The sequence below is a fragment of the Peromyscus eremicus genome, chromosome 6, assembly GCF_949786415.1.
Source record: "Peromyscus eremicus chromosome 6, PerEre_H2_v1, whole genome shotgun sequence".
Taxonomy (NCBI): Eukaryota; Metazoa; Chordata; class Mammalia; order Rodentia; family Cricetidae; genus Peromyscus; species Peromyscus eremicus.
In genome coordinates this window covers 101393574-101420269 of record NC_081421.1, presented here as the reverse complement: position 1 = coordinate 101420269, position 26696 = coordinate 101393574, and the positions used below count along the sequence as shown (strand labels likewise).

Genomic DNA, 26696 nt, shown 5'->3' with positions numbered 1-26696 from the left:
AGCCAGCACCTGTATGAGCTTAGTATGTAAGCTAAGCTAAAAGGAACTGTCCTTTACATAACTGGGGTTAACAACAATGAGAAAGCATTTGACCAGCATATAACTCATACACATAGAAGAACATGGGATAAATAATCATTACTGCTGTAAACAGTACCAAGGGATTCAGCTTTGCTTCACTGGCCTACTCTTTGAAGTATGGCTTCCAGTCCGGTGCTGTACAAATGTAAGGGAAACATTGTACTCCAGAAGAGACTATTCAGACCACACCCTTCCTGATTGTCTGACTCTTGATTCTCCAGGAGGCATCATATAACTTGGTAAGTTGTAGATAAATAATGCCAAAGTAAAATAAACTCTCATCTATAGATAGGTAATTTGCCAATGCAAATGACTTCCCTCTGTCACTATGGACTAGTCCATTTTACCTCCATTTATACATCCATTTCTCATTTCTGAACTATAGGTGTCTGTGAACTTCCTTTTGAATGGTTATGACATCTTATTAGTTCCTTCCTTAACGAGCTAAGATCCTGAAGCCATGTTCCTTTTAGAAAGGGATAATTTCCCCCTTCTTTTGAAAATTACCTTTTAACAATTTTTGAGAAAACTGTCACCTTCTGAAATCTGGGAATACCATTGCTGTTTGATATTGATGTTCCTTGATAGTACTGCTGAACTGGATCATAAATACAGCTGTTTCCAGGAAAGGTTAGAGGCTTTAGGACCAGACAATGACCAAGGCAGTCAAAGAATGAAAGGGGAGGGGCTGGAGAGATGGGTTAACATTTAAGAGTACATAGTGCTCTTGCAGAGGACCAGGATTCAGTTCCCAACATCCACATGGCAGCTGACTACCTCCTGTAACTCCAGCTCTAGGAGATCTGACACCCTCTTCTGGCCTCTGCAGGCATTGCACTCAGGTGTATACATACACACATACACATACACACACACACACACACACACACACACACACACACACACACACACTAAACTAAAGGATGCAGGAAAGAGTTTATTTTATGCAAGGACAGAGAGAAGAAATAAAGTGGCCTGACCAGAATAGGGAGTGAAGTCTTCTGTCTTTGTAATTTCACGTGCTGTTCCAACAGCAGAGCCTATTCAGGCAACACTGTTTCACTGAGAATCTGACAGAGCATCGCTCCTCTGCCCAGGCATGTGCTTGTACTTACTCCTAGTTTTCAGAAGTCCAACTAAGATTATTAATCTCATCACATCTCATAAGCATGCAGCCAGTGTAACTGTTTAAAATGCTAGTAGCACATGATTACAGTTAAACAAAAGTGCAGACTGGTAATAAATTAAAAATGATGAGGAAGTGATATATGATACACATCAGGACGCTATGCAGCTGATTATAAAATTCCTCTGTCTGCTTTCTTCCTGACTATTGCTGATAGAAACAAGGGTTTTCTGCTGAAAAAATATAAAAGTTTAAAGTAAAACATACTCTGAGTCTAATTCATTGTGGGTTTACATAGAAAAATGCAAAATATACCCAGATCTCTCAATCCAAGTATATCCTTTACTATAAAACTAAATTAGCCATTTTTATATTTAAAAAAATGACAGCATAAATTTTACCAGTACACATTGCATTCCTCATTCAGAATTTGATTGCAAGAACAATCCTAATGTTCAGGAAACCCATCCTTAGAAGTAGCTGGAATTTAGAGCCTTAAATAACTCTGCACAGAAGGAAACTCAATACAAGAACGTAAAAGCCTCAGTTTCTTTACGGATGTCATTTCTCAATGCTAGAGGTTTTCTTTTATTAAAAACTTCCAGATGCATCTCATGAATTGTAGGAGTGGGCTTACTGTTTAAACTGGGCTGGGAGGCCAGAGCAGCGGGGGAAGCCAAGTTAGGAGACAGAGTTGGGGATGTTTGTTTGTTTTTTTGTTTTTGCTTTTGCTTTTGTTTTTGTTTTTTGTAGCTTACCATGCCTTTATTTGGCATATAATCTTTCTAGCCTTCCTTGCTTGATCACTCTCCCATGTTTGCTGCTTTGTAGATAACTGACTTCTCTCATAAAGTAACACAGCTAGCTAAAAATAAGGCTTATTTTCTCATCTAGACTTCCTTGAAGTCCATAATTTGAGAATTACGTTATCAAGAGAAAAATTGCTCACCACTGACTTACAGCTCTACTCCATGTCCTACAAGACTACTGGGGAAGGCGTTGTATTCAAATGACTGTCCACAACCAGCCAACAGTGCTGATAGCAGTGGACACTCATTTCAAAGACAGAGGACCCTCTTTCCATGTCCCTTCTGCAGCACTCGCTACCATGGGGCTAGACACAGATTGACAATTTCTCTGTAAAAGGGACTGCAAGTCTCACCCATTATTGGACAAAATACTGTTAATTTCTAGAGAGTCTTACTGTCATTGATGGACTCTACAACCCATGTTAATACGCAAATTCAAAAGAATAGCCATGTCTGTTCAAATCATTTCTCTCTATAATTTAACTCCATCACTTCTAGAAACATTTCTAGTGTGGAATTCTGAAGATGAGTTCTGTGTTGACAAGTGCAGTATATTTCTAAAGAGCTTCCAGTGTGACACTGACCATAGATAGCACTTTTAGTAATTTTTCTAACAGTGTTCCATAGAGTCCTAAGATTTGTTATAGAATATTACTTTAACTATTTAAAGATGTGTTACATTTGTTTATGCTACATTTGTTTAACAATGTGAAGATGTATTACATTTGTTCATGCTGCATTTGTTTAACAATGTAAAGATGTGTTACATTTGTTTATGCTGCATTTGTTTAACAATGTAAAGATGTGTGGCTTTGCCTGCCTAAGGCATCTGATTGGTCTAACAAAAAGCTAAACGGCCAATAGCTAGGGAGTAGAGGGATAGACAGGGCTGGTGGGCAGAGAGAATAAGTAAGAGGAGGCATCTAGGCTTGAGAGAGGAGAGAGAATGAGGGAGAAAGAGAGGGACATGCCCTGGGCCAGAAGACAGGCAGCTACCAGCCAGCCAGACACAAAGTAGGACATACAGAATGAAAGAAAGGCAAAAGGCCCTGAGGCAAAACATAGATGAAGAGAAACAGGTTAAAATAAGTTATAAAATAAGTTGGGACAAGCATAAGGCCAAGCATTCATAACTAACAATAAGTCTCCATGTCATGATTTGGGAGCTGGTTGGTGGCCCCAAAGAAGCCTGTTACAAAGATTCTTTGGTGATGCTCCCAAGGGCCCCGTGAAGAAAATGATGGACAAGAGAAAGATTTTATCCTTATATTTAAAATGTGGGGACTGGAAAGGGAACTCAGGGATTAAGAACGTTGACTTCTCTTGCAGAAACCCAGAGTTCAATTCCCAGCATCTACATTAGGCAGCTCATGCCACCTGTAACTCCAGCTCCAGGAGATATGACACTATCTTCTGGCCTCTGTGGACAGTCACATGTATGTGAATGCACATGTGCGCGCACACGAGCACACGCGCGCACACACGCGCATGCACACATGCATGCATGTACACACACACACTCATGAATGAATAAATCTTTTAAAAAGTGGTCAGCACATTTAATTTGTTTTACATGTATTATTTTTTGTGTATATGTACATGTGTATGAGCATGTGTGTTATGTAAAGATGAGTCCGAAAGAGTTTGTAGAATCTGACCTAAATGTTGTAAAGAATGGCAGACGTTCTTATAATCTAGGACACTGGAACTCTTAAAAATCTAAATTATTAGTAATCAAATGAGCACAATGTTAGCATTTCTAACAACTAATGCCACTATCTACTAACCATGCCCTTGTAGGGGAAAAAAGACTATTTGATGATAAGGCTAAGGAAAGAAATACAGGGCAAAATCAGGAATGCTTCAATTCTCACGCGTTCGACTGAGGCCGAGGTAGACACTCCAGAGACATCGACATCAGCAGCATGACAGCAATCCTCGGTTGTTCTGGAGTCTATGAAATTTGAAGCTAAAATCCCCATTGGACAAATTCAATTCAACTTAGTTCATTTTTTTCTAAATATTGAAATACCAGCCCAAAGATCATAGCTGTAAACCTACCTACTTAACAGCCAAACTCTGCCTGAAATAAATGTGAAATTGGGGGCTAGCAACACAGCTCAGTTAATAGGGTGCTTTCTAACACACATCACACAAAACCAAATATAATGGTGCACACCTGTGGTCATAGCATTTGGGCTGTAGAGACAGAAGGACCAAAAATACAGGGTCATCTCCTTCTACATTTTGATTTGAAGGATAGCCTAAACTACGTAAGACTTTGTATAAATAAAGCAAAAATATGTTCATTTGAAGTATCTCGAATGTAGTAAGATACTGCAATCTTCAAATCTCACAGAAATTCCTTGCTTCCTCCTCTTTTTTGTGGCAAACAGAAATCAAGAAATAGATGTCAATGGACAATGGATGTAACTGGGAAAGGAAAAGGCAGAATGGGCTGGGGGAGAGGGCGTGTCCTGCTATTCAACTCAGTTCCTCCCCCTTGTGGTCACAAAGAGGAGGTGCTTGCCACTTGGTGCCACTTCCTCAAGGAATTCCATCATCCAGTGACCTACAGAACAGTCATTTGAAGGAATTAGGACACCAACAGGAATATAGGACACCAATGAAAAGTGCTCACTTCTGCCTTGTTACAGAGTTTCCACTTACTTCAGCATCCCACTCTTAGCATTGACTCCTTTATAAAGTCAAATTTTAAGCAGGTTTTTTTTTTCTGTGTAGAATTGCAGAACAAATCCCACAAGATACCAATAAATATCCATGTCTGGAAATCAGGCATCTGGGCAAACCACAGTCTGTTTTAAACACAAATTGGGGGGAGGGGCGAAAAGTGTTAAATATTGTGGTACGTGAAACCACAGCCCGAAATTTCACCCATATTGGCAAACCAAGGCGGGGTGGGGATGCTTCTGTGTTTAGACCAGACTGACTCACACCTTGTTTTCACATTCTCAGCTTCCATCAAACTACCAAGTGATGTTTATAAAGGCCGAGGAGGGAACTAAAACACTTTTTCGTGATCATTTTTGGATGGCTTCCACTCAAGATAACAGGCTGATGCTACTTGGCTAAGTGTCTAGTGGGAATGCCCCTGTGGCAGGAAATGCCCCCCAGCTGCAGAGTCATCCTGATTCTGGCATGTTTCTTTGCCTGCCCCCCTCTACCTAATCCTGATGCTGATCAAACATTCCTTCTCCATTCCCAGACCTAACTAAGCCTGCCAGTCAGACTCGGCCTTCCTCAACGCTGTGGGGTTGATTCTGCACAATAACAATGCAATCACCTTGCTTTCCACAACGCCGTGGGGTTGATTCCTCACAATGACAATGCAATCACCCTCTTTCCTCAACACCGTGGGGTTGATTCTGCACAGTGACAAAGTCTGTCCATTGGAAGCGGAGTAGGTTATCCCAGCCCTGAGAGACTTGTTCCTACACATTCTTGCTAGAATGAGCAAGAGTGAACTGAGCTCCATGAAGAATTGACACCTTTCTCTCTGATAACTCCCAGCTCATCAAAACACGGACTTACTAAGAAAAAGGATATAAAGAAACAGCCTCTTAATTTACAGACAAGAGCAGCAAACAGGAAGTTAAACCCAAGAGCACTGCTTCAAGAGGCAATTTGTCCTTGGTCCTTTGACTGGGGCATTTTGCCAGCTGTCACTGCTAGACCAACTGAAAGTGCCACACCCAAACTGTTGTTCTCATTAGAACCAAAACAATTTAACATGAATGCCTGGAGGTACTGGCATGTCACACTGTGCTGTTTAGTCTTACAAGAGAAGAATGTCTGTCATTCCCATTAAATAATATTTAAGCATTTGCATTCATGGTCTACAAACTGCTTCTGATGCTCCTTTATATAATTAAGATCTAAAAACTATGACTCTCTTACTTGATGTACTCCATCTATTGTGCGGCCTCTTTAAAAGGAGGATATAGCCCAAGTGAAATATTAGTAAGAAATAGTTTTCTATACTTTATATAAGAAAGGCAATCTAAGGCTCTTCTGAAACCATGGGAAACGATGTCCTTCAGCCAGATCCCTGCGCCTGTGTCACAGTTAAGAATGTGAGGCTCCTCAATTTCCTTACACATACTCTTCCTTCATATATAATCATTTCCACAGAGGTGGAAGGTATTCAGGGGCCTTCGAAAATAATGGTCTAACCTCTTCTGTTTGGCTGTCTGGCTCCCACCATTCTCTATCAGCTTCTACATAGAGGATCTTCTGCAAACATGCCTGATTTATACATAGTTTTACGTAAGGCACCAAGAGAGACCCCAAGGCAAAATTCTATCCACAGAATGAGCCAACTTATTCTCTCACGTGAAGGTCAAGCTTTATAGAGGCCAGGCCCCAAACACCAGCTGGATCTCCCAGGCCTCGCTACTGCTAAGTCAAGGGCTCTGCTAAACAGAGCTTTGATGTACAAGGTTTTTTTGTTCGTTATTCTGGAGTCTCTCCAAAGCAAAACTTTTCTAAAATAAAGGTTCTCCTGAGTTCACAAGTCAATGTGAGCTGTCAGGAGGCAAAAATGATCTAAACCTAGACTGCAGTGGATGGCAGCCCAAATAAAGATTTATTACAAACCTTAAGATGGGTGAAATATAAATTATACCTCAGAAAAGCTACTAAAAATAAGTCTGAAATGAGTCAGACAGGTAAGCTGTCTATAAATATCTGATATTGAAACTACAAAGATACTTTTGACTATCCATGCTCAAGTAAGCCCAGGCCCTGTGTTCTTTAGTCACACTTCACCTAAAATGTCCAAAGTTCTCCCTGTAATGTTGATAAAAATAACTTAAGAGACTAATGTAAATATCTGTAAAAAAAAAAAAAAAAGTTACCGGTACAACAACAAGAGAAACTCTAGTCTGATTACCTGTGTGTGTGATTTACATACATATCTGCTCAAATAACCACAGTTTTAGTCAAAGCTCATCGTTAATTCAACACTGGGTTCTGAGAAGACATCTCAAAGATTCTTTTCCTACCTATACCATGTAACTCTGTCCACTAGAGTTAAATAGCAAGAAAAAATGACAGGTTTAAGGTCTGGCTCAGTAGTGTAGCTTAGTGGTGAAGTGTTTGTAGAGCATTGAGGAGGCAAAAAGATAAAAGACAGCAACTGCAACTTAACACACAACTCACTAAAAATCAAACAGACTACAAAAACCATCACCCTGTGAGAAAGCCTTTTCTGGGACTGTGCATGCGTGTGCATGTGTGTGTGCATGTGTGCATGCATGTGTGTGTGTTTGTTTTCAGATGAGGAAATGGAACACACTTGGTTCTTTAGTTCAACAAAGGTCACACATTATCAGTAGCAGATCCAGATTCCAGTCCAGAGGCATTCTGCTCTAAATGCTCATTCTTGACTCCTCATCAAGAATGGACTTCCAGTTCCCTCAGATGCCAACATGAATCCTCACCTTGACTTTAGTACACTAACTATTTTCTTCCTCATCTATAAAAGTAGATCACTTGGAGTTAATTCTCTGAGTTGTTATGAAAATTAGAGAATACATTTCTTAGATTAAGAAACTATTCAATAAATAGCTCATCCTTCTCCCAAGATACCCCTTCCTGGGAATAAAACAAAAGCAAACAAACTATAAATGTTATTATTTCCTTTTACCCTACCTGGACCAACCCGTCAGGAACCATGTTCTATCAAAAGCACTTAGAGTGAACACGAACAACACAGCATTACTTTTTTGCTATCAGCCTTTGGCTCTGTTACTGAGACTGTCAACAAGAGTGTCAACTTCAAGGAGTGGGCATCTGTCCACAGGAACTGAGCTGAGGTCACAGACTTGTCTAGCTCTGTCCTGCAAACAGATGTCTTTGTGACAATTCTTAGTCACTGTGGACCACAGCTAGAGCCAACCCAGGTGGGAAGTGCTGTATCCTCTTCTAATCCTTGGCTGGCCTACTCATTCCCTAAGACAATATCTCACTGACCATATTTCAAAATCCTTCTCTCCAGGATATAACATCTTTATTTTTAGAATGTCTGATTACTATCCAAGCAGAAAGGATTGTTTCCAGAACAGTGATTATTTGGTTCCATGCACTGGAAGGTACGTACACCTTTCAAGAGTTGCTGCTCAAGAAGCCAGGTAAAAACTGATGTGATGTGGGGCTCTAGTGGTGATGAGGAGGTAAAGCAGCTGTTACAGAGAGCCAACCAGAAAAAAAAATAAATAAATAAATAAAAAAAAAAAAAGCCAAGAAAATCCCATTTACATTGTCGTGTTATATTGAAAAACACTCCAGTGTTCCAGTGTTATCTTCCGAGATAACATAAGTCCAACTTTAAGTATGGTAGCTTTCTTCCAGATCAAGTGATAATTAAGTTACATTAAACATCATGAGCAGTGACATCAGAAAATAGAATCAGTCACAGAAAATAGAATTCAGAGCAGTAGAGGTTACTTTTCAACTTTTTACCCAATTCAGTAAGAATCCAATGAATGAAATACTGCTTTAAATACAGTTAACAAAACATTACATACCAAAAGTACTGGACTCTGAAGGGTGTGGTCAGTGACTCTCAGTACCAGGTGTCTTAGAATTTAAATAGTCCCAAACGTGATGAGGTGATTATGTGTTTAATCCTCTGCTGGAAATGTGACTTCCTTAAATATCTGACTCCTGAGGTCTGTCCCAACTCAAAACAACTAAGAACAAAAGCTACATGTTCAAATGCTAACTCCTTCTTTGATCTCCTTCTAACAAAAGAGGTAACTTAAATTGTCAAATATTCACATATAACATATAAAATTTCCCCTGTGTATTGTGGGGTTAGACCTAGGGTCTCACACATGCTAGGCTAGTGTTCTAAAACTGAGCTACACCAAGATCTCTAAACATCTTTTTTTAACCTTCTGATGTTAAGACTGTCTTACAAGTTGTAGCCCTGGCATGCACTGAACTCATAATCCTCCTGCCTCAACCTTCTGCATAGCTGGAATAACAGGTCTTTACCATCAATCCAAAGCAGTGTCTTCCTAATCGAAAGGCTTTATTTGAAAAAAGTATGGTTGCAGTATGGTGAACAATGTAATCGGATATATAATTTCTGTGCTTAGGGCCAATGAGATGGCTCAGTGGGGAAAGGCCCTTGTCACCAAGCCCGATGACCTGGCTTTGATCCTTGGGATCCACTTGGTGGCATTACAAAGCTAAGTCCTGCAGGTTGCCCTCTGACTTCCACACAAGTGCCACTGCACACACATGGCCATAGGCATGTGCATGCGGGCACTAAATGTAATTTTTAAAAAGTTTCTTTTAAATGTATATGCTCTACAACCTGGTGTCCATATTTTAAGCTGATGTGTAAAAGATGGCAGCTGTGTTGACCATATCAAAAATAATTCAAGATATTAAGAAAATACAAGAACTAGCCTTTCCATATACAGTCATGTACTACTTACCAGGGAGAATTGTGTTGTTAGACAATTTCATACACTGCACTTCATAAACTGAAATGACTATAATATCAATAAATGATGTAATCTTATAAGACCTCTATCCTACACAGCACAGTGTGATCTGTCGTTGACCAAATGCAACTATGCAACACCTAACTACATAAATATCATGTTCTTGAACATGAAATAAAATGTAAAAGAATCACTTTGCATGTCTGATAAAAGAAACTAAATGTTCATAAATGCATTACAGTGTTTATCTGAAAAAGCATTAACACTCATGGGGTTTGATGACCATCATCTAAGATCTTTTAAATTGTTAAATCTACAGATAAATACTGAGTCTCAGAGATCTGTGAAAGGAATTACAATTACCTTGGCTGGCTGGGGTGTGGGGGTGTTACTCATTGATGTCTCTCTTCCCCATTCTCTTAGGTACTGCCATTAACATGGTTCCCTAAAACTGCCCACAAATACAGTAAATAGATAAGAGCCCATCCTGAGAGGTCATTGAGAATGCAATAGTTTGGAATGGGAGTTCAAGATAAAGAATAGGCTTCATCTGGTCTTCTGCTGTGAGACAGGAGAGAGAGTCTCTTTGATAGGACAGAATACAAGCCAGTGAGGAAGAAGAGGTGATTTACACATGTAGTCATACGCCAGAGGCGGGCAACAAACCTGCACTGTCGGAGCATTAGACACCAGGGAATTCAGAACCTAAGAGTTCAACAGTCATTTTCACGCACATGGTGCACACACAAAAAAACTGACATTATTTAATAAGATCATGGAAGACTTTGGATCTGTGACTCCAAGAACTCTATCTTTGTATATCATCTTGTCCATATTATCCATGGTGACCATCTCTAGCTTCCTCACTTTCTCATAGCAGACCTTAGGATCCCGCATAAAATAATACTTAGCATTTTTTTTTTTTTGCCATCTTTTGGACTGAGGCATGTTGGTTTTATTAAAGCAGGCTGGGCCTGCATTCTTTCTTTACTATTATTACAGGTAGACTTGACAGCACAAGACGTGTGTGTGTGTGTGTGTGTGTGTGTGTGTGTGTGTGTGTGTGTGTTCTGCTGTGGAGGAAGCATTGCTAACTGATGTCTATTTTACCTGCTGGGCAGTTGCACTCTGAAGATGCCTCTCTTGCGATTCTTATTTTAGCCATATGTTCATAGGATTTCTGTAGGAAAAAGCAGAGGTATATTAACACAATCATCAGTAGCACTGAAGAGAAATGGACTCTCAGGGACTCTCTGGCTACATGCCTGCTTTACCAGCATTCGATAGCTTGTATAAGGAATATTTACATAGGTACTTGGACTCTATTCAAAAAGTAACAGAATCCAAGTCCTAAAATAAGACAGTGACCACTGACGTGGTAGCAGGATTGCAGGGTTTGGCTAACACCTTTCTCAGGTCTTCAATTCCCACCATCCTCTCCTCCAGCCCAAGCACAGACACTCAGTGCAAAAGCCTGGCAGTGATACACTGCAGGTCTGAAAACATGGTGGCCAATAGTATGCATGGGAATATCAACTGCTAAACGGCCTCTCTATTGGAAGTAAAGCCCCTAACTTGAGTTGAAACCAACCTTGAAGATGATGTGATTCCTTTCAACTCTCAACTTCAATGGCTCTACATTCATCAATACCTGCACAGCATCCTTTGCCAAATATCAAACTTTTTTTGACGTATTTGAACATGAAAAGATTCGAAGGGTGAAACTTATGACTTTGAATTATATAGAATTGTTTTTTAAATGATTACCTTTGGTATATTAATAACACTTATTTTTCTAACCTTTACCTGGGAAGGAGATATGAGATCTTAAGTCTATAATGAATATTCTCCGTAGAACTGAGAGATCACAAGAGACTCCAGAAAACTAAAAAATGAAATGTTCCTCCCCACACTCCCACTATCCAGGCCCCCTTCCCTCTTTTAGACATTCATATATGTTTAGCATGCAAGCACTATGGAAGAGTAAGGGAAGATTTCAGCTACAGACTCGGTATCAATCAATACCCAAGGTACTTAACACACACTCCATACTCGGCACCCACAGTCAAGCCGGCTCTGTAGACAGTAAGGGTTGAAACTAGTCCTGCCTACAGGACTCACACCTGTGCAAAACACTATCCACGTGCAAAATACCCCAGCCTTTCACACCTGTGCCAAGAGACGCTCCACTTTCTCCTGAACCATAGCCTTCAGCTCATCGAGGGTGTCAGGCAGCGGACGAAAGGAAGGGGTTCCTTTAGCAGATTCAAGAGCAGCAATCCTCGCCTGGAGGTCGTTGGTTTTCACCCCAAGATACAAGCAAGAAACCACAGCCACCACTGACAGGAGGGTCGCCAGGGCCGCGCACGAGGCCATGGTGCCGGCACAACGCTGTCCCAAGGGGCGCGGGTCTTCTGATCCAGGCTCTCGTCCCCCTCCTTTCCCTGCAAGCTTCTTCACCAACATCGTGGCGGGGTCGCCGGCCTCCCTTACGCCTTCAGCCCCTCTACCTCCTCCAATTATCTTAAAACGAGAGGAAGGGCCGGTGCCTCCAAAGTTCAGTCCCCGCGGCTGCACAACTAGTTGGTGGAGTCGGAGCCCCCGCTCGGAGGTGGACCTGAGCTTGGCTCGGCGTCCGGATCAGCAGCAGGCGTGGACCATCCTCCTGATTCTTTCTCCCCTTCCAGCTGAGAGTGAAAAGCCCCCTCTGGCCGGGGGCTGTGTGGCGCCGGGGGGTCACAGCTGAAATCAAGCCCACCAGGGCAGCTCTTCTGACCCCTCAAGATCCGACACCTCCTTAGTGGTCCCCCCGCGCGGAGACGCAGGGTCCGCAGGGTCCGCCGGCCCCTTTCCCTGCTCCGACCTGTTGCGTCTGTCTGCCTAGCTCTACCTATTCCGGGGCTTTTCACACGCCGACCTGTCTCCCACTTGGATCAGTTCAAGGCCAAAAGGAAAAAGAAATGCAGAGAGACGCGGCGAGAGCGCGGCCCCCGAGGGGTGGCCAGAGGGATAGAGGAGAGAGGAGAACCCAATGACCCAAGCAGCAGTCGTGAGCCGCGAGGCCCCAGAAGTAGCTCCGCAGCCTCCGGTGTGCGAGCCTTAAATACCCCGGGATGCTCGCGTGTGAGACCGTGCGCGCGCGCCTCCAGCACGGCCCGCCCCCTCCCGCAGGAGCCTCCTTATTAGCATAATGTATTCACCTTCGCCCAGCCCGCCCGGACCCACGAGAGGGCGGAGGCGCGGGTGGGAGCGGAGCGGGAGGTCCCTATTAGCATAATGTATGCAAAATAGCTTCAGCAGCCGCCGTGATTGGAGAGGAGCTTGGAGACCCTTCCCCTCCCGCCACAGTGTAACTTCAGCGTCCCCTAAGGCCACCTCTCCGGCCTTAGCCAGAGGCCGGATCGAGGTCTGCTGCGCCGAGTGACTTGCACCGGCTTAGCCCAGCGCCCCCTCTTTATTTGGGTTTGAAAATGGAGGAATGGCCTCCTGAAGGGAAGAACGGGAGCAGAACGCTCCAGCCCTCCAGATCCTCAGTCAGAAGCAGCCGCGGGAGCTCCTCCACCTAGCCTTAGTGCGATGTTTTCCCTCCTCCCTCAGTTCTTTCCCACATGCCCAGAGGCAAAGTGTCTGGCTGACGTCTGCAGGGTACCTTCCCCACTTCCCTTCCTTCCCACGCCTTGCAGCAGATTCTCCAAGCGACAGGGGAAGTTTTCTCGCCCCTCCCCCGTTTCCTCTTGTCTTGATGCTGTTTCCCCGCAGCTCTGGGTTCCTACTCTGTACTAGGGTGCTAATGTGTTTTCCTGATTCCCTGTTTTGTGGGATTGAAAGGGGGAGTGCTTGAGGCACACATTTCTCGGGATTTAAGAAAGAGCTAAAGAATGAAGTCAATTTTTCCTCTTCCTTGACTCTCAGCTTGGTATTCCTTCTGGATCAAATTACAAAGTCTCTAATGGGATTTTTTTTTTCCCCCTAAATTGATAACAAGTAGCATTTTTGCATCCAATTGACTTTGGCAAAACAATAACTTGAACTCTTCCTCCTTACTGCCTTAAGAAACTATTCGTGGTTTTCTTACCCTCCTTAATGTAACCACGCTAACCTCAAGCAGTTGCTCACTACTGTAATCAATGAACAAAATGCTGCACTGAGCAGCTCCTTCTCATGTGTGCCAAGAGAGAACCAGGATAAAGAGAGAGGACAGAGAAGAAAGACTGTTCTAGACATGACAGGAAGGCTGCACCTATAAAATCTCAACAAGTGGTCGCCTAAACAAGACCTCAAGACCTGAACAACAATACCAGTCAACATGCCAACCTGGTTGGCGGAGCTTGCACAAGGTCCCACGCCTAGAGGAAGAGCTACCAGCAATAACTGCTGCTGGAGAAGAATTAGTTTTCTTCAGGGACCAGCCTCAAGTGGTCATCTCCAAATACATATACATACATATGAGAAACACTAAATGGACTCAGTAGTGTGTGTGTGTGTGTGTGTGTGTGTGTGTGTGTGTATGTTGATTGATCCAAGCTAAGTCAGCTCTCTACCACTGAGTTATACCTCCAGCCAAAATTTTGAGCATGTCAGTTCTTTCCATATTCCTATTAACTCCCTTGCTCATTTTGTTTGTTTGGTGGGTGGTGGCAGTGGTGACCCTCTCAATGTTTGATACATTTTGCCAGTCCTCTTTAGGTTTGCTCACTCCTTGAGTCCCTGTATTATGCTATCTTTTTCCTAACTATACTCTCTCCAGTAAAATTCCTAATTACTGTATTTTAGCTGCAGACCAATAAATGTATACACCAAATCCAAACCTCCTGATCCTCGGAATCATACAGCCCACCATTTGACAGTCATATCTCACTAGCAATTACAACATAACCTACATTATTCCTCCAAACTCTGCTCACTCCCCGTTTCCCTTCTCAGTAGGAGCTGCCCTGACTTCTCACTCTCCTTTCAGTGCTTCCCTGAATTCCTCCAATGCATCCTGTGATCTTCAGATTGTAAACCTTGATGTCTGAGACATCCCCACCAATACCTGCCATCTCACCAGACCTATTGCTTATGCTATCCCTCTGCATACCAATTTCTAGAAATATGCAAAGAGAATAAGGATCTTTCAGTTCAGACAAGCACAAAAACCATTTTCCATTCGGATGCCAACAATAGAGCACACAGTTCGTGTGCATGATGTCGTGTTCTGTGGAAGTTGGCCATGAGAGGGTCCTTCAGCATCTCCTGTAAGCTCTTAGAATGATCAGATCTCAGTTGAGAGATGGAGTTGGAATTCTGTGGATTTGAGACCTTTATCCAGAGGATTAGATTTGCTTTATGTCTTTGGTGGGTATGATATCTCAGAAATGTGCCAGCCGTTAGCACTAAGATTTCAAGACCCAGAAGATTCTCTGCATCAAGCTCAAAGAATGCATGGATCAACAAGGCTCTGTGGTCTGAACTCACTTTGTTCTATAGAGTTGACAGAGCATCATTACTTTGACTTTTACATAGAGAAAGAAACAAGAAAAGGTTAAAATAGCTCTAAAAATTCTATGGTTCTGCTGACTCCAATTTGCCTATGGCTCACATCAGTAGCAGTAAAAGGCAAACAGCTGGTTGATGATCAGGGCTATGATGGAAAGAATAACACTGTGCACATGCATACAAAAGAGAGGGGGGGGAGCATGCCCCAAGCTCCAAAACCTGTAAGTGGCAAAACATCTGTAAGTGAAGTTAAGGATCTTAAGATGGGAAGATTTTCCATGTAACCACAAGGGTCCTTACAAAACAGGCACAGGATTTCAGAGAAGAGAGATGTCGACAGGAACAGGGGTTCTGGGTGCAAATACTGTCTCTGAAGATGGAAGAGGAGCTAAAGCCTCTATTCCAGAAGCAGGGAGAAGGAGTAGAGTGGGTTCTCCCCTAGACCATCCAAAGGAAAGCAGCCCTCCGAGCCAACACCTGGAATTGAGGAATTCTGACCACCGGAACTGTAATTACTCTTTGTTCTCTTTTAACATGCTAAGTTTGTAGTTATATGTTCCGATGCCAAAATAACAATAATCAAAATCACAAGGAAACAGTCTTTATCTGTACAGACAGCATCAGACGTTGCCCTGGAACCACCCTCAGGCCTAAAAGTCTAACAAGCCATGTAATGATGAGTTCCTACACCCCAAGGATTTGTACGTTGTCTATACGTTGGTGTACCGCCTAGGAAAGAATTGAGAGCATAGCTTCTCTCCTGTCATGCAGAATCAGGATGCCCTCTACAGAAACATATTAAGCCAAGAACAGTGTGTTCTGTTTTCTTGATGCCTCCTCATGGCACAACTCAAAGACAGTCAGCCAGCCAACTGTGCTGACACTTTCCTCCTTGTTCCTCTCGACAGAGCCGTCTGACCCAGAACTCGTCTCGCTTCGGGAATAATTGAAACCAATCTTCAGGTCATCAAGTATGAGGGACCAATGAGACTTCTGACCGACGGGCATGGCAAAAAGATAAAGTGAAAAGGGGAGTGACGGGGAACAAAAGCCACAAAATGGAAGAAATGGTTGAACGGGCAGTGAGTCACTTTATAATTTAAAAAGGTGGGATCTGTTCCTAATGCCTCAAGAAACTGACTGGTAGTGGATATAACGTGTAGATGTAAGAAATTTACACATATTCCAAATTTGGATCGTTCATGTGTAATGTGTATTGTGTGTTTAGAAAGATTATTGACATATGAGAGTTGCTTGGATAATCACATTATATTTTTTTATGTGGGTATTAATTACATTTAAAAAAAAAAGACTTCGGTTTGGGTTAAAAATATCTTTCAATGTCATTAACTTTTGAGACTAAGTTTCTAGAACCTTGGCTTTAGCCACGGTTCCCAGCAAATTTATCCAACAGGAGCACACATACCCACAGAGATTTCTGCCTTTCTTTGTACACCCGCACCACCTGTTGTAACCTCTAAGTATCTTAATAAAGAAAATGATGGAATAAACTGTGCATGGCATCACGTGCCGTTTTTAAAAGCTGCAGGGGCGAGCATGTGCTCACAGAGTCGTCTCCTAGGAAGGCAGTTTCACAAAGAGAATGGGGAAGCTGGAGAGACTTAAGAGGACTGGAGCTTACAAGATACTGTCCCTCTATAGCCAGGCAAATTTCAATAAATCACAAACAAATTATAAATATCTTTCAGAGCAGACGAGCAGAAAAGAAGTATTTGGCTCCGAGTGACAGCTGATAAATTCCCTTTCAGGCAGATCAAGGAACTGATCCCATTTGCACAAGCCCGGTTAAGCAAGGGGCTTACAGCTGTATGAATCCAATAATCTGGACGGCACATACCCTCTCAGCTCCCTGGCCTCTGCAGCCAGTGTTCAGATTGTTGTTCTGTTATATTTGGAGGGGTAAGTGAATGTTCTTCTCAAAGTTTAAGTAACCAAGTATTAAACCTACCTAATGGACTTTTCTCCAAAATTCACCCTGATTGAAGCAAGGGGACATGTTTTGTCAGACTTACCAGGTCAACCTTTTTGTGTGATGCTGTGCATACAGACATGTTCGTGTCACTGAGGCAGCCCAGAAACCAAGGGCATTTCCCAGTTTTGCCACTTAACAGTTGGGAGGCTTGGAATAAATGACTTTGCTTTTTTTTGTACTTCAGTTTTCTCCATCTATAAAATAAAGATGATAATTAACTAACCATTAGGACATTTTGCTAAGAAAAAAATGGGACTGTGTGTAAAGGCATAACACTGCCTGGTAGGTACTAAGTGCAGTAGACACTTCAGTTCTTATTGATGCTACCATTGTTATTACCTTAAGAGTGCCAGTTTCCCCACCATAGATACTGAAAGGCAAGAGTAATACCCACTTTTACACTGAGTTTTCATCCATATACCATATAGTCCTACTTTAGTTCAAAAGAACAGAGTGGCCTCAGAGCCACCTTCCTCCACTTGTTGGGTTGTTTGAGAAATTCCCTATGCCAAACAATGCTTTGTGTATCTTATATCAATTTTTATTTGTTGCACCTAGTCTACAACTTCATATCAATAACAGCATGCATTATATGTTCTAATATGTCTGGTATCTTTTGCTCGACATGGTTTGGGGATTTATCCATAGTATCATGTAGTATAGCATTTTCTTTTCAATTGTTATTTTTCAGCTTTTCTGTTAACTTTCAGTAAACACTTGGATTATTTCTAATATTTTGCTATGTGATTATTCTCTGAGTATTCATTCATATACCTTTTTATTGTGTGTATTTTTGAAGTATAAATAATCATTTTGTTTATAAATGAAAAATTCACTAAGACTGTCTGCAAAGATCAAGCTGGGAATATAGCTCTTTCAGGCAGTAAACTATTTTACAGTGCATAGAAATCAACACAGTCTGCTACTGCTCGGGGTCAGAAAGTAAGCCAGAGAGCAGGCCGTTCACTTAGCCCTCCAAATATAACAGAACAACGGCAGAGCAAGGGAAGAAGCCGGTTTTCCATTAATTACCCTGGATACTCACACAGGAAGAAAACGAAATTGAATCCTTTCTTCAAAGGATGGATTAATATTAAGCAGGGAAAGTTTATAAACATAAACATAAATGATAATCATATAAAAACATCTAGAAGGAAAGTATCTTTGTGATCTTGCTTAAGGCAGGGTTTCCTAAACACACATGAACAGCTAGCCACAGAGGGAATGACTGATAAACTAAAATAAATTTAATTTAAAGCTCCTACTTTTAGGTTTATTTTGAGGTGGGGGATCGAGACAGGGTTTCTCTGCATAGCCTTGGCTGTCCTGGAACTCACTCTGTAGACCAGGCTGGCCTTGAACTCAGAGATCCGCTGCCTCTGCCTTCTGAGTGCTGGGATTAAAGGGTGTGTCACTACCACCTGGCTAGTTTTTGTTTTGTTTTTTTTTTTTATTTGTTTGTTTGTTTGTTTGGCTGGTTGGTTGGTTGGTTGGTTTTTCGAGACAAAGTTCCTCTGTGTCATTTTGGTGCCTGTCCTGGATCTCGCTCTGTAAACCAGGTTGGCCTCGAACTCACAGAGATCTGCCTACCTCTGCCTCCCAAGTACAGGGATAAAGGTGTGGGCCACCTCCGCCCAGCTCTTACTAGTTTTTTTAAAGACTAAAATGAGTGAAAAGGTAATTGACAGAATTGAGGAAAGATATTTGCAAAATGTAGAAGTTAAAAAACAACAACAATAGCCAGGCGGTGGTGGCGCACGTCTTTAATCCCAGCACTCAGGAGGCAGAGCCAGGCGGATCTCTGTGAGTTCGAGGCCAGCCTGGTCTACAAAGCGAGTTCCAGGAAAGGCACAAAGCTACACAGAGAAACCCTGTCTCGAAAAAAAACCAAAACCAAAACCAAAAACAAAAACAAAACAAAAAAACAACAAAAAAAAAACCCTGTCATCCAGAATCCGAAAATAAATAAATACATAAATTAATTAATTAATTAATTAATATAAAAATAAAACATTCCTGAGAGAGAGAATGAACCAAAAACAGGAAGCTGCGCCACAGGAACAACATGGGAAACTGGAATTCTCATCCATGTTGGCTGTGAGTTTGCAGAAGCGCTTTAGAAAACTATCCAATACAACCTGTAAAAACAAACACACAAAGCATTGTGGGAGGTGTTTGGAAGGACTAGTCAAAGTCTGAGAGCCTAGAAAAGTCTGGTAAACAGATGCTCAATGGTCTTAAGTCAAGGCTTTAGGTGAGGGGTGGTAAGGAAAACGTCACTATGGAGAGGTGGACATTGTAATTCTGCAGTCTATAGTAAGAAAGTAAACAAGACCTAAGGTTTTCATCCAGAGCACCGAAGGTACCGAAGGTACCGGTACAACCAATACTGGCTGTGTACAGTAGATATAAAAGGAAGTCAATACATAAAAGAATGTCTGTTACAGAGAAGGAAGCTAAGAATTGCTAGGATTAAAGTTCCTGGGTCCTACAGGATTCCCAGGTTCCCAGATCCTACAACTAACAGTAACTGTAAGAAACGACTTTTGAAGCTGGACATGGGGACACATGGCTGAGATCTAAGCTACTCCAGAGGCTGAGGTAGGAAGACCACAACTTTGAGGCTAGCCTGGACAGTTTGGTGAGTTCATGACTTAAAATGAAGGAAAACACAAAAAAAGACTTATGAACAAAATCAAATCCAGAACCCTTCCAAAAACAAAATGAAGCAATCTGAGAAAATGGGGTGGGGAGGGGGGCCTTTCCTAAGACCTGAGAAAAGTCTTCCATGATGCCTCAGAAAACAGCACAGACCTCCCAGGAAGCTTACCTACTGTCCCTCAGTCCACTCAGTGGCAGCCCAAGGCGGAGCTGCTTACCTCAGGAAAGCAGATGCCAATAAGACATATGTGAGGCCGATAGCTTCCCCAGAAAACTCTATTAACAAAAACGCTGCAGCTGAAAGGGCTGACGGGGGTGGTGGCGGGCAGAGACTTTTCCAGCTAAACCTCTACATCCAGGAAGCATCTGGAAAAAACTGTGGAGCTGCAAACACAAGCTATCTTTCATGGGAAGAAAGAAAGCTTGGCACACAGGGGAAAGGGGAGGTCAGAAGACAGAGCCAAGAGCTACAGAAAAATCATTCCCAGGAAAGAATAGGCCTCAGTCCTAACCAACGCACTTAAAACATTTGCTCATTCGGGGTCCTCCTTCGGGCCTCTCCTTCTTCAGATAGCCTTTTCACACATAGACTTCTCACATCGCTCCTCTGTCACATATCCGGGAACAGAGTCGTGGAATGGTGTTGTTTCCACGGAAGGCAGTGATTGAAGCAAGTCACGTGACTGCCCCTTTTCAAAGGATGAGGACTAGGCAGACACAGATGTAGGGGCTGGAATCCACGGGGGACCATCAACATGACAAACAGCCGCAGAAAGGAAGTAGAGTCAGAGGTATGAGAGACAATAAAGCGATGCTCAGACAAACGGATGGTAGTTCCCGGGAGATTGGCTGTGGGTAGGACCTTCAAGGCAGTAGGATGTAGGATGGGAGGCTGCAGGTACAGAGTGGAATCCTTCATAAAAATGATTAGAATGATTGTTCAGAGCAACGCCGAAGGGAGCGCTCCTCAGCCCTGATGGCATATTAGACACATGCTCCACAGCCTCTGAGATTGTCGCATAATAAGACTGGAAGTGGTCTGTCATTGGCAATACTTAAAAGTTCCCTAGGTGATTTTAATTGGGAGCTAATTCTGATGTTACATAAGACCCACTACTCTATAAAATGGCCTAGATATAAGTGGTTGAAATGGGCAATAAGACATAATTGTTGAGAACAGGGATAAAGAAAAATACACATCACACTATGATAACCATGTCTATGAGCAGTGAAACGGAAACAAATGTCTTGAGAGAAGTAAGCACCGTGGCATAGGTACAGAAGTCAGAGATCCAAAGCAGGGTGAATAAGCTCAGGCTTATACAAGAGCCCACAGGAAGAAACACAGGAATAGGGCAAGAAAACATATGCGTGGGAGAAACTTACAGAATTTTAGTGAAAATAATAGGAAGAAGCCATGGCTGGAACAACTGCATATTTACATGCAAAAGAATAAACATGGATCCTGTTTCACACCAAATGTAAAATTAACCCAAAATAATCAAGAAGTAAAATTTAGGAAGAACTCAAATTAGGAAGTACTAAAAAAAAAAAAAAAAAAAAAAAAGGAAGGAAGGAAGGAGAAAGAAAGAAAGAAAGAAAGAAAGAGTATTTTTCAGAACTCTTTCTGGCTAGTGGTTTCTTAGATTCAACACCAACCAAACAAGCAATAAAAGAAAAACTGGATAAATTATTCTTTATCAAAATTAAGAACTTTTGTATTCTGAAACAACCCGAACCCAGGGTATGTGTCTGATAAGGAACTTGCATCTAGAAAAATACAAAGAATTCTTAAACCTGAATAACAAAAAACACAATCCAATTTTAAAATGGGCACAGAGGGGCTAGAAAAGTGGCTTTGAGGACCCAGATTCAATTCCCAGCACCCATTCGGGGTCTTACAACCATCTGTGAGCCAAGTTCTGGGAGATCAGACACCCTCGCCTAGATTCTATGGATGCTGCACACACATAGTGCACAGACAGACAGACAGACAGACAAAATACTAATATATATAAATTAAAATAAATAAATCATTTACTAAAGGAATTAATTTAAATTTAAAGAATTAAATCCTTTTTTTAAATTTAGGTATGAGGCTAAAGAGATGTCTCAGCTATTAAGACCACGGGTCTGCTAGGCTAATTATAAGAAGCCAATCACAGAAGAATTTTACATGAACTATTTCAAGCAAGCAACCCTATATAAAGAGAAAGTAAACTGTCACCTGGATCTAGAGGCATAGAGAGGATGTGAGATGACTAATAAGGAATATAATGTTCCTCTGGGGGAGTTTTCTTTTTGAAATATTTCAACATTAAATATAGTAATGGTGGCACAGCCCTGCAAATGTACTAAAAACATTGGGTACTACAATTTAAAGTGATCATTTTACAGTGTATGAGTTCTATGTCAATGAAACTATGGCAAGAAAATATACAATATATTATTTAGAATTTAAGGCTAGCCAGAGTAAACAAAACTTGGATACATTCTGGCGGTTCCTTAAAAAAATTAAATGTTAAATTTTCTTATAACCCAGCAATTCTACTCGACGTATCCTTAAGAGAGACAGAAATATATGCAAGCCTGCACAGAAAGTTGTTCAGCATTATTACATTACACTGAAAAAAGGAAAACCAAACAGCATCAATGGATGAATCGATAAAGAAAATGCTCTATCTAAATAAAATGTAATAGTGTTCGGGAAGAGAAATACTGACAAACCTTTCAACCTAGATGAATCTCAAAAACATTGTGCCAGCCAGGTGGTGGTGGCGGCGGCGGTGCACGCCTTTAATCCCAGCACTCGGGAGGCAGAGGCAGGTGGATCTTTATGAATTCGAGGAAAGCCTGGTCTACAGAGCAAGATCCAAGAAAGGCACAAAGCTACACAGAGAAACCCTATCTAGAAAAAAAAAAAATGTGCCAAGTGAAAAGCTAAACCCAAATGGCCACACGTTATTGGACTGCTTCTTACAACATATCTAGAACAGACAGGTCTGTGGGGACAGAAATCTGATTATTAGTTACGGGGTGGGGGGGGGGATTAGTGAGTGATGACATGGGCGTGAGGCCACTCCTCTGGGTCGATGAAAAATTTTGAAACTAGAAAGAGGTGACAATTGTCCAAAATTGGCAGCACACTATAAGACTCTGAATTAAATAATTTATAATTGTTAATTGTGTGTCATGGGAATTCTATCTCCATTCAAAATTTCTGATTATAAAATCTCTACTTACACCAGCTATCCAATAACATCAGGTAGGAAGCTAAGTCATGGTAACAGTTTTTAAATGTCCTCATGCTGTTGTATCTATAATATGCAATCAGTTTATAGCAGTGGTTCTCACCCTTCCTAATGCTGCAACTCTTTAGTACAGTTCCTCATGTTGTGGTGACCCCCCCCACTATAAAATTAGTTCGTTGCTATTTCAAAACTGTAATTTTGCTACTGTTATGAATTGTAATGTAAATATCTGATATGCAGGGTGTCTGATATGTGACCCCTGTGAAAGGGTTGTTTGAACCCTCAAAGGGGTCATCATCCACAGGTTGAAAACCTGTGGTTAACAGCTTCTTAGGGAAAAAATTTAAAACAAATTTTACTCAGTTCTCCCAATAGGCTGTATTTGACATGATATCCCTAAAACAATTATTATTAAAGACAGAAATGTTTTTTGTGAGACTCAAGTAAACTTCTTAGAAACATGTTAATGTTGGTTATCTAGGTCTCACTTCAGTTCTTTTCTATAACTAGTGGGATATTTAGCTAATTGTTAATGTATTACACAAGTTCTTACTCTTTCCCCTATTGTCTGGTTCTAAAATGTCATTAAGAAAACGCCTCGAAGCAAGTTTGCATTGGACAGAAACCTGTTGTGGAATATCAGTTTAAGATGTGTTACATTCATTTATGCTGTGAGATATTTGTTTAGTGATGCAAAGATGCATTGCATTCTTTTATGTTGCATCTGTTTAACTCTGAAAAGCTGTGGTACTTTGCCTGTCTAAAACACCTGATTGGACTAATAAAGAGTTGGATACCCAATAGCTAGTCAGGAGGAAGAATAGGTGGGATTGGCAGGCAGAGAGAATAGGAGAAGAAATCTAGGCTCGAAAGAAGGGGTAAGAGCAAGAAAAGGAGAAGGAGAGGACTCCAGGGGACAGTCACCCAGCCACACAGTCAGCCATGGATTAAGAAGGAAAGAAAGACATATAGAATATAGAAAGGTTAAAAAGCCCAGAGACAAAATTTAGTTAAAGAGAAATGGGATAATTTAAGTTAGAAAAGCTTGCTAGAAACAAGCCAAGCTAACGCTGGGCATTTATAAGTAAGAATAAGTCTCTGTGTATTTATTTAGAAGCTGGGTGGCGGGCCCCCAAAAAAGTAAAAAAAAAAAAAATACAACAAAAAAAAACTACAGAAACTTTTGAAAATGGATAGGGCAAAGCATCAGACTGATTCAGGCAGTGGGCTGCAGATAAACATCCAGGTAGACTGTATATTGTAACTACCACATGAATTAGGTCTCCCAAGCCGCCCACTTTATATGCATCTATTACATGTCTGGCACCTGAGTAGGAATCTCTCTTTGATTTGGGAATCCAGAATGTATGTATAAGTTTTGTGGTAGATACAATTTTGTCATTGTGACCAGGCTACTCTCCTGTTGTCATAGTAACAAATCCAATCTAGATAGCCTTGCCTAGATGATTTCACAAAGTTCCGAGAATGACTAGTAGTTTGTTACTTTTCAATACCTTCTCAGAGGCCTAAACCCAAGCACCATGTGGGGTCTTGTGACACCCAACCTCAAGACCAGCCTCTATCCCATCTAGTCACTTCCACCTTTACACACCCCAAACCCTCTCTCTCTCACACACAAACACACATCACACACCCATCAACATTACCATCTCACACACACACACCACATACACCACACATACACACACACCAACATCACCATCATACACACACCAACATTACCATCACACACACACACACATCACATTACACACACCACACACACATATACACACACACATCACATTACACACACACACATACACACACACATCACACACACACACCAACATTACCATCACACACCACACACACACACACACACACACACACACACACACACACACACACCTCTGGAATGTAGGAAAGCATACAGCTGTGATGAAATATGCCCTTTATAGAGAAGGCCTGAAAAGGGGGCTTATGGAGGCCTGCCAGGGCAATGGGCTTCAACACCATTTGTAGGATTCCATTGCCCAGAACCCTGGGCATGGTTGGAGTAGAGAAGCACAGCAGAGAAACTGGGTGGGTTTATGCTCTTGGCCCAGTGGAGGAGCATGGCTGGAAAGGGGTCCAAACAGGACCCTGGAAAGGGCAGGCCCAGAGTCTGATACACTCAGGTTGATGTTCAACATTCTTCCCACAGCTTTAAACAGCTCCAGTAGCCACGGATTGAAGAATCACTTCTCTTCAGATCTCCTTTATCAGGATGAGGTATGAAAAAAAGGAAGCTGAACTGGAAAGACTGGTCACCAGCTTGCTACAGGGGGAAAGGGGTACAGCACGTGAGTTTTCTGCACTCACATGTCTGATTTCTGATATGCCCAAAGCCTCTGGAATAAGGCTTACTAGAGTGTCAGTGTATGATGGAATGTTCCCCCTGGTCTCAAGACAATTCTTTACTGTCTTCTTAGATCTCGGGTGTTATTAATAAAATGTCTTCTGTATTTTCCCCAGCCATGTTAGGCTTTTTTTGTTTTTTTGTTTTTTTTTAAAGAAAGTTGCACTGAATTGCAGTCAACCGTCACTGAAAGTAGAAATCGCAAAATTGCCTTGAGTTATGTGGGGTTTGGCAAACCGAGCCTGGGGAATGGACCCCAAGTGATGCAACAAGTTTCCTCTGTTGAGCTTTGAAATGCATTCTTTAACCAACACCGACTCACTAGTACCTCATGAGTGCATCACATCAACATCACAGGAAGCCGCCGAGAGGGTGCAAACAGTGAAAGATGCAAGGTGTACTATGAAGACCGTCTGGGCCTAAGAATGAGATAAATGAGTGTAAATTAAAAAAAAAAAAAGTAGATGAGCAGAGTGGCGCACACCTTTCATCCCACACTCAGGAGGCAGAGGTGGCAGATCTCTGAGTTGGAGGTAGTGTAGCCACTACCTCTGTCCTGAAAAACAAAACTAAACAAACGTAAACCAAAGTGCTGCTAGGCTGGATGGAGTGCAGGAAATGAGCAGAGCCTGCCAATACCCAGCCTCCAACTTACAAACTGAAACAGAGATGTCATGTTTTGCGAGGACTATAAATTGAAGGTCTCAAAATCGCAGGCCACAGACTGGATTCAACCCACAGAAGTGTTTGGTTTGGCCCACTCAGGGTTTTTAAAAATAGGAGATTTCCCATTTAAAAAAAAAAACAAAAAAAAAAACCACCCGGATTTCCATGTTCTGTAAGTCAGAAGACCTGACAAGTGTCCTCCTTGCCAACTGGCAAGCTTCAGCTGGAGCTGAGCAGAGCAGCCTCCTCAGGGAGGGCCTCATTTTTTTCAAGTCACCACATTACCCATCAGCCCCACCCCCGCAGCCTCCCCACATCCCTCACACCCAGCATGGATCACTTTCCAAATCTAATGAAAAGCACTGTATAAATGCAGCTTTCAAGCCCTTCTCCTTGGATCCAGGATACTAAGTTTGGACTTTGATGTCCATACAACCCTCATATATCCAGCTCACCCACTTTTTCTATGTGAGACCCCACCACCACTCATCAGAGTCCTTCTTAAGGGCACTTAAGCTTATGGCCTCTGTGTGGTCCTTCTGTCCCTGCAGTAGGGTCAGTGGGAGGGCCAGCCCCTGGAACACCTTCCCAGTAGTTTTCCTTCCAGAGGCTCCAGAGAAAAGCCACCACCAAGAGGTCTGCCTCAGAGCATAGCATTTTGTCCTGACTGTGGTAATATCTGTTGGGTTTTGAGTAACGGGTTCTCATAGTGTCCCTCCGGTCTCAAGGATACTTTGAGTCACCTGAAGCTG

General features: G+C 42.0%; 1 protein-coding gene across 1 annotated transcript in view; it reads right to left on the bottom strand.

Moving 5' to 3' along the window:
• Nucleotides 1–11960, bottom strand: part of Col25a1 (collagen type XXV alpha 1 chain) — a 391109-nt gene extending 379149 nt beyond the window's left edge. The window contains exons 1-2 of the mRNA XM_059266229.1: nucleotides 11664–11960; nucleotides 10605–10674 (exon numbers count right to left, since the gene is read on the bottom strand). Of these exons, the coding sequence (XP_059122212.1) occupies nucleotides 10605–10674; nucleotides 11664–11960 (367 nt within the window). The remainder of the gene's footprint in view (nucleotides 1–10604; nucleotides 10675–11663) is intronic.
• Between the last annotated feature and the right edge of the window lie 14736 nt (nucleotides 11961–26696).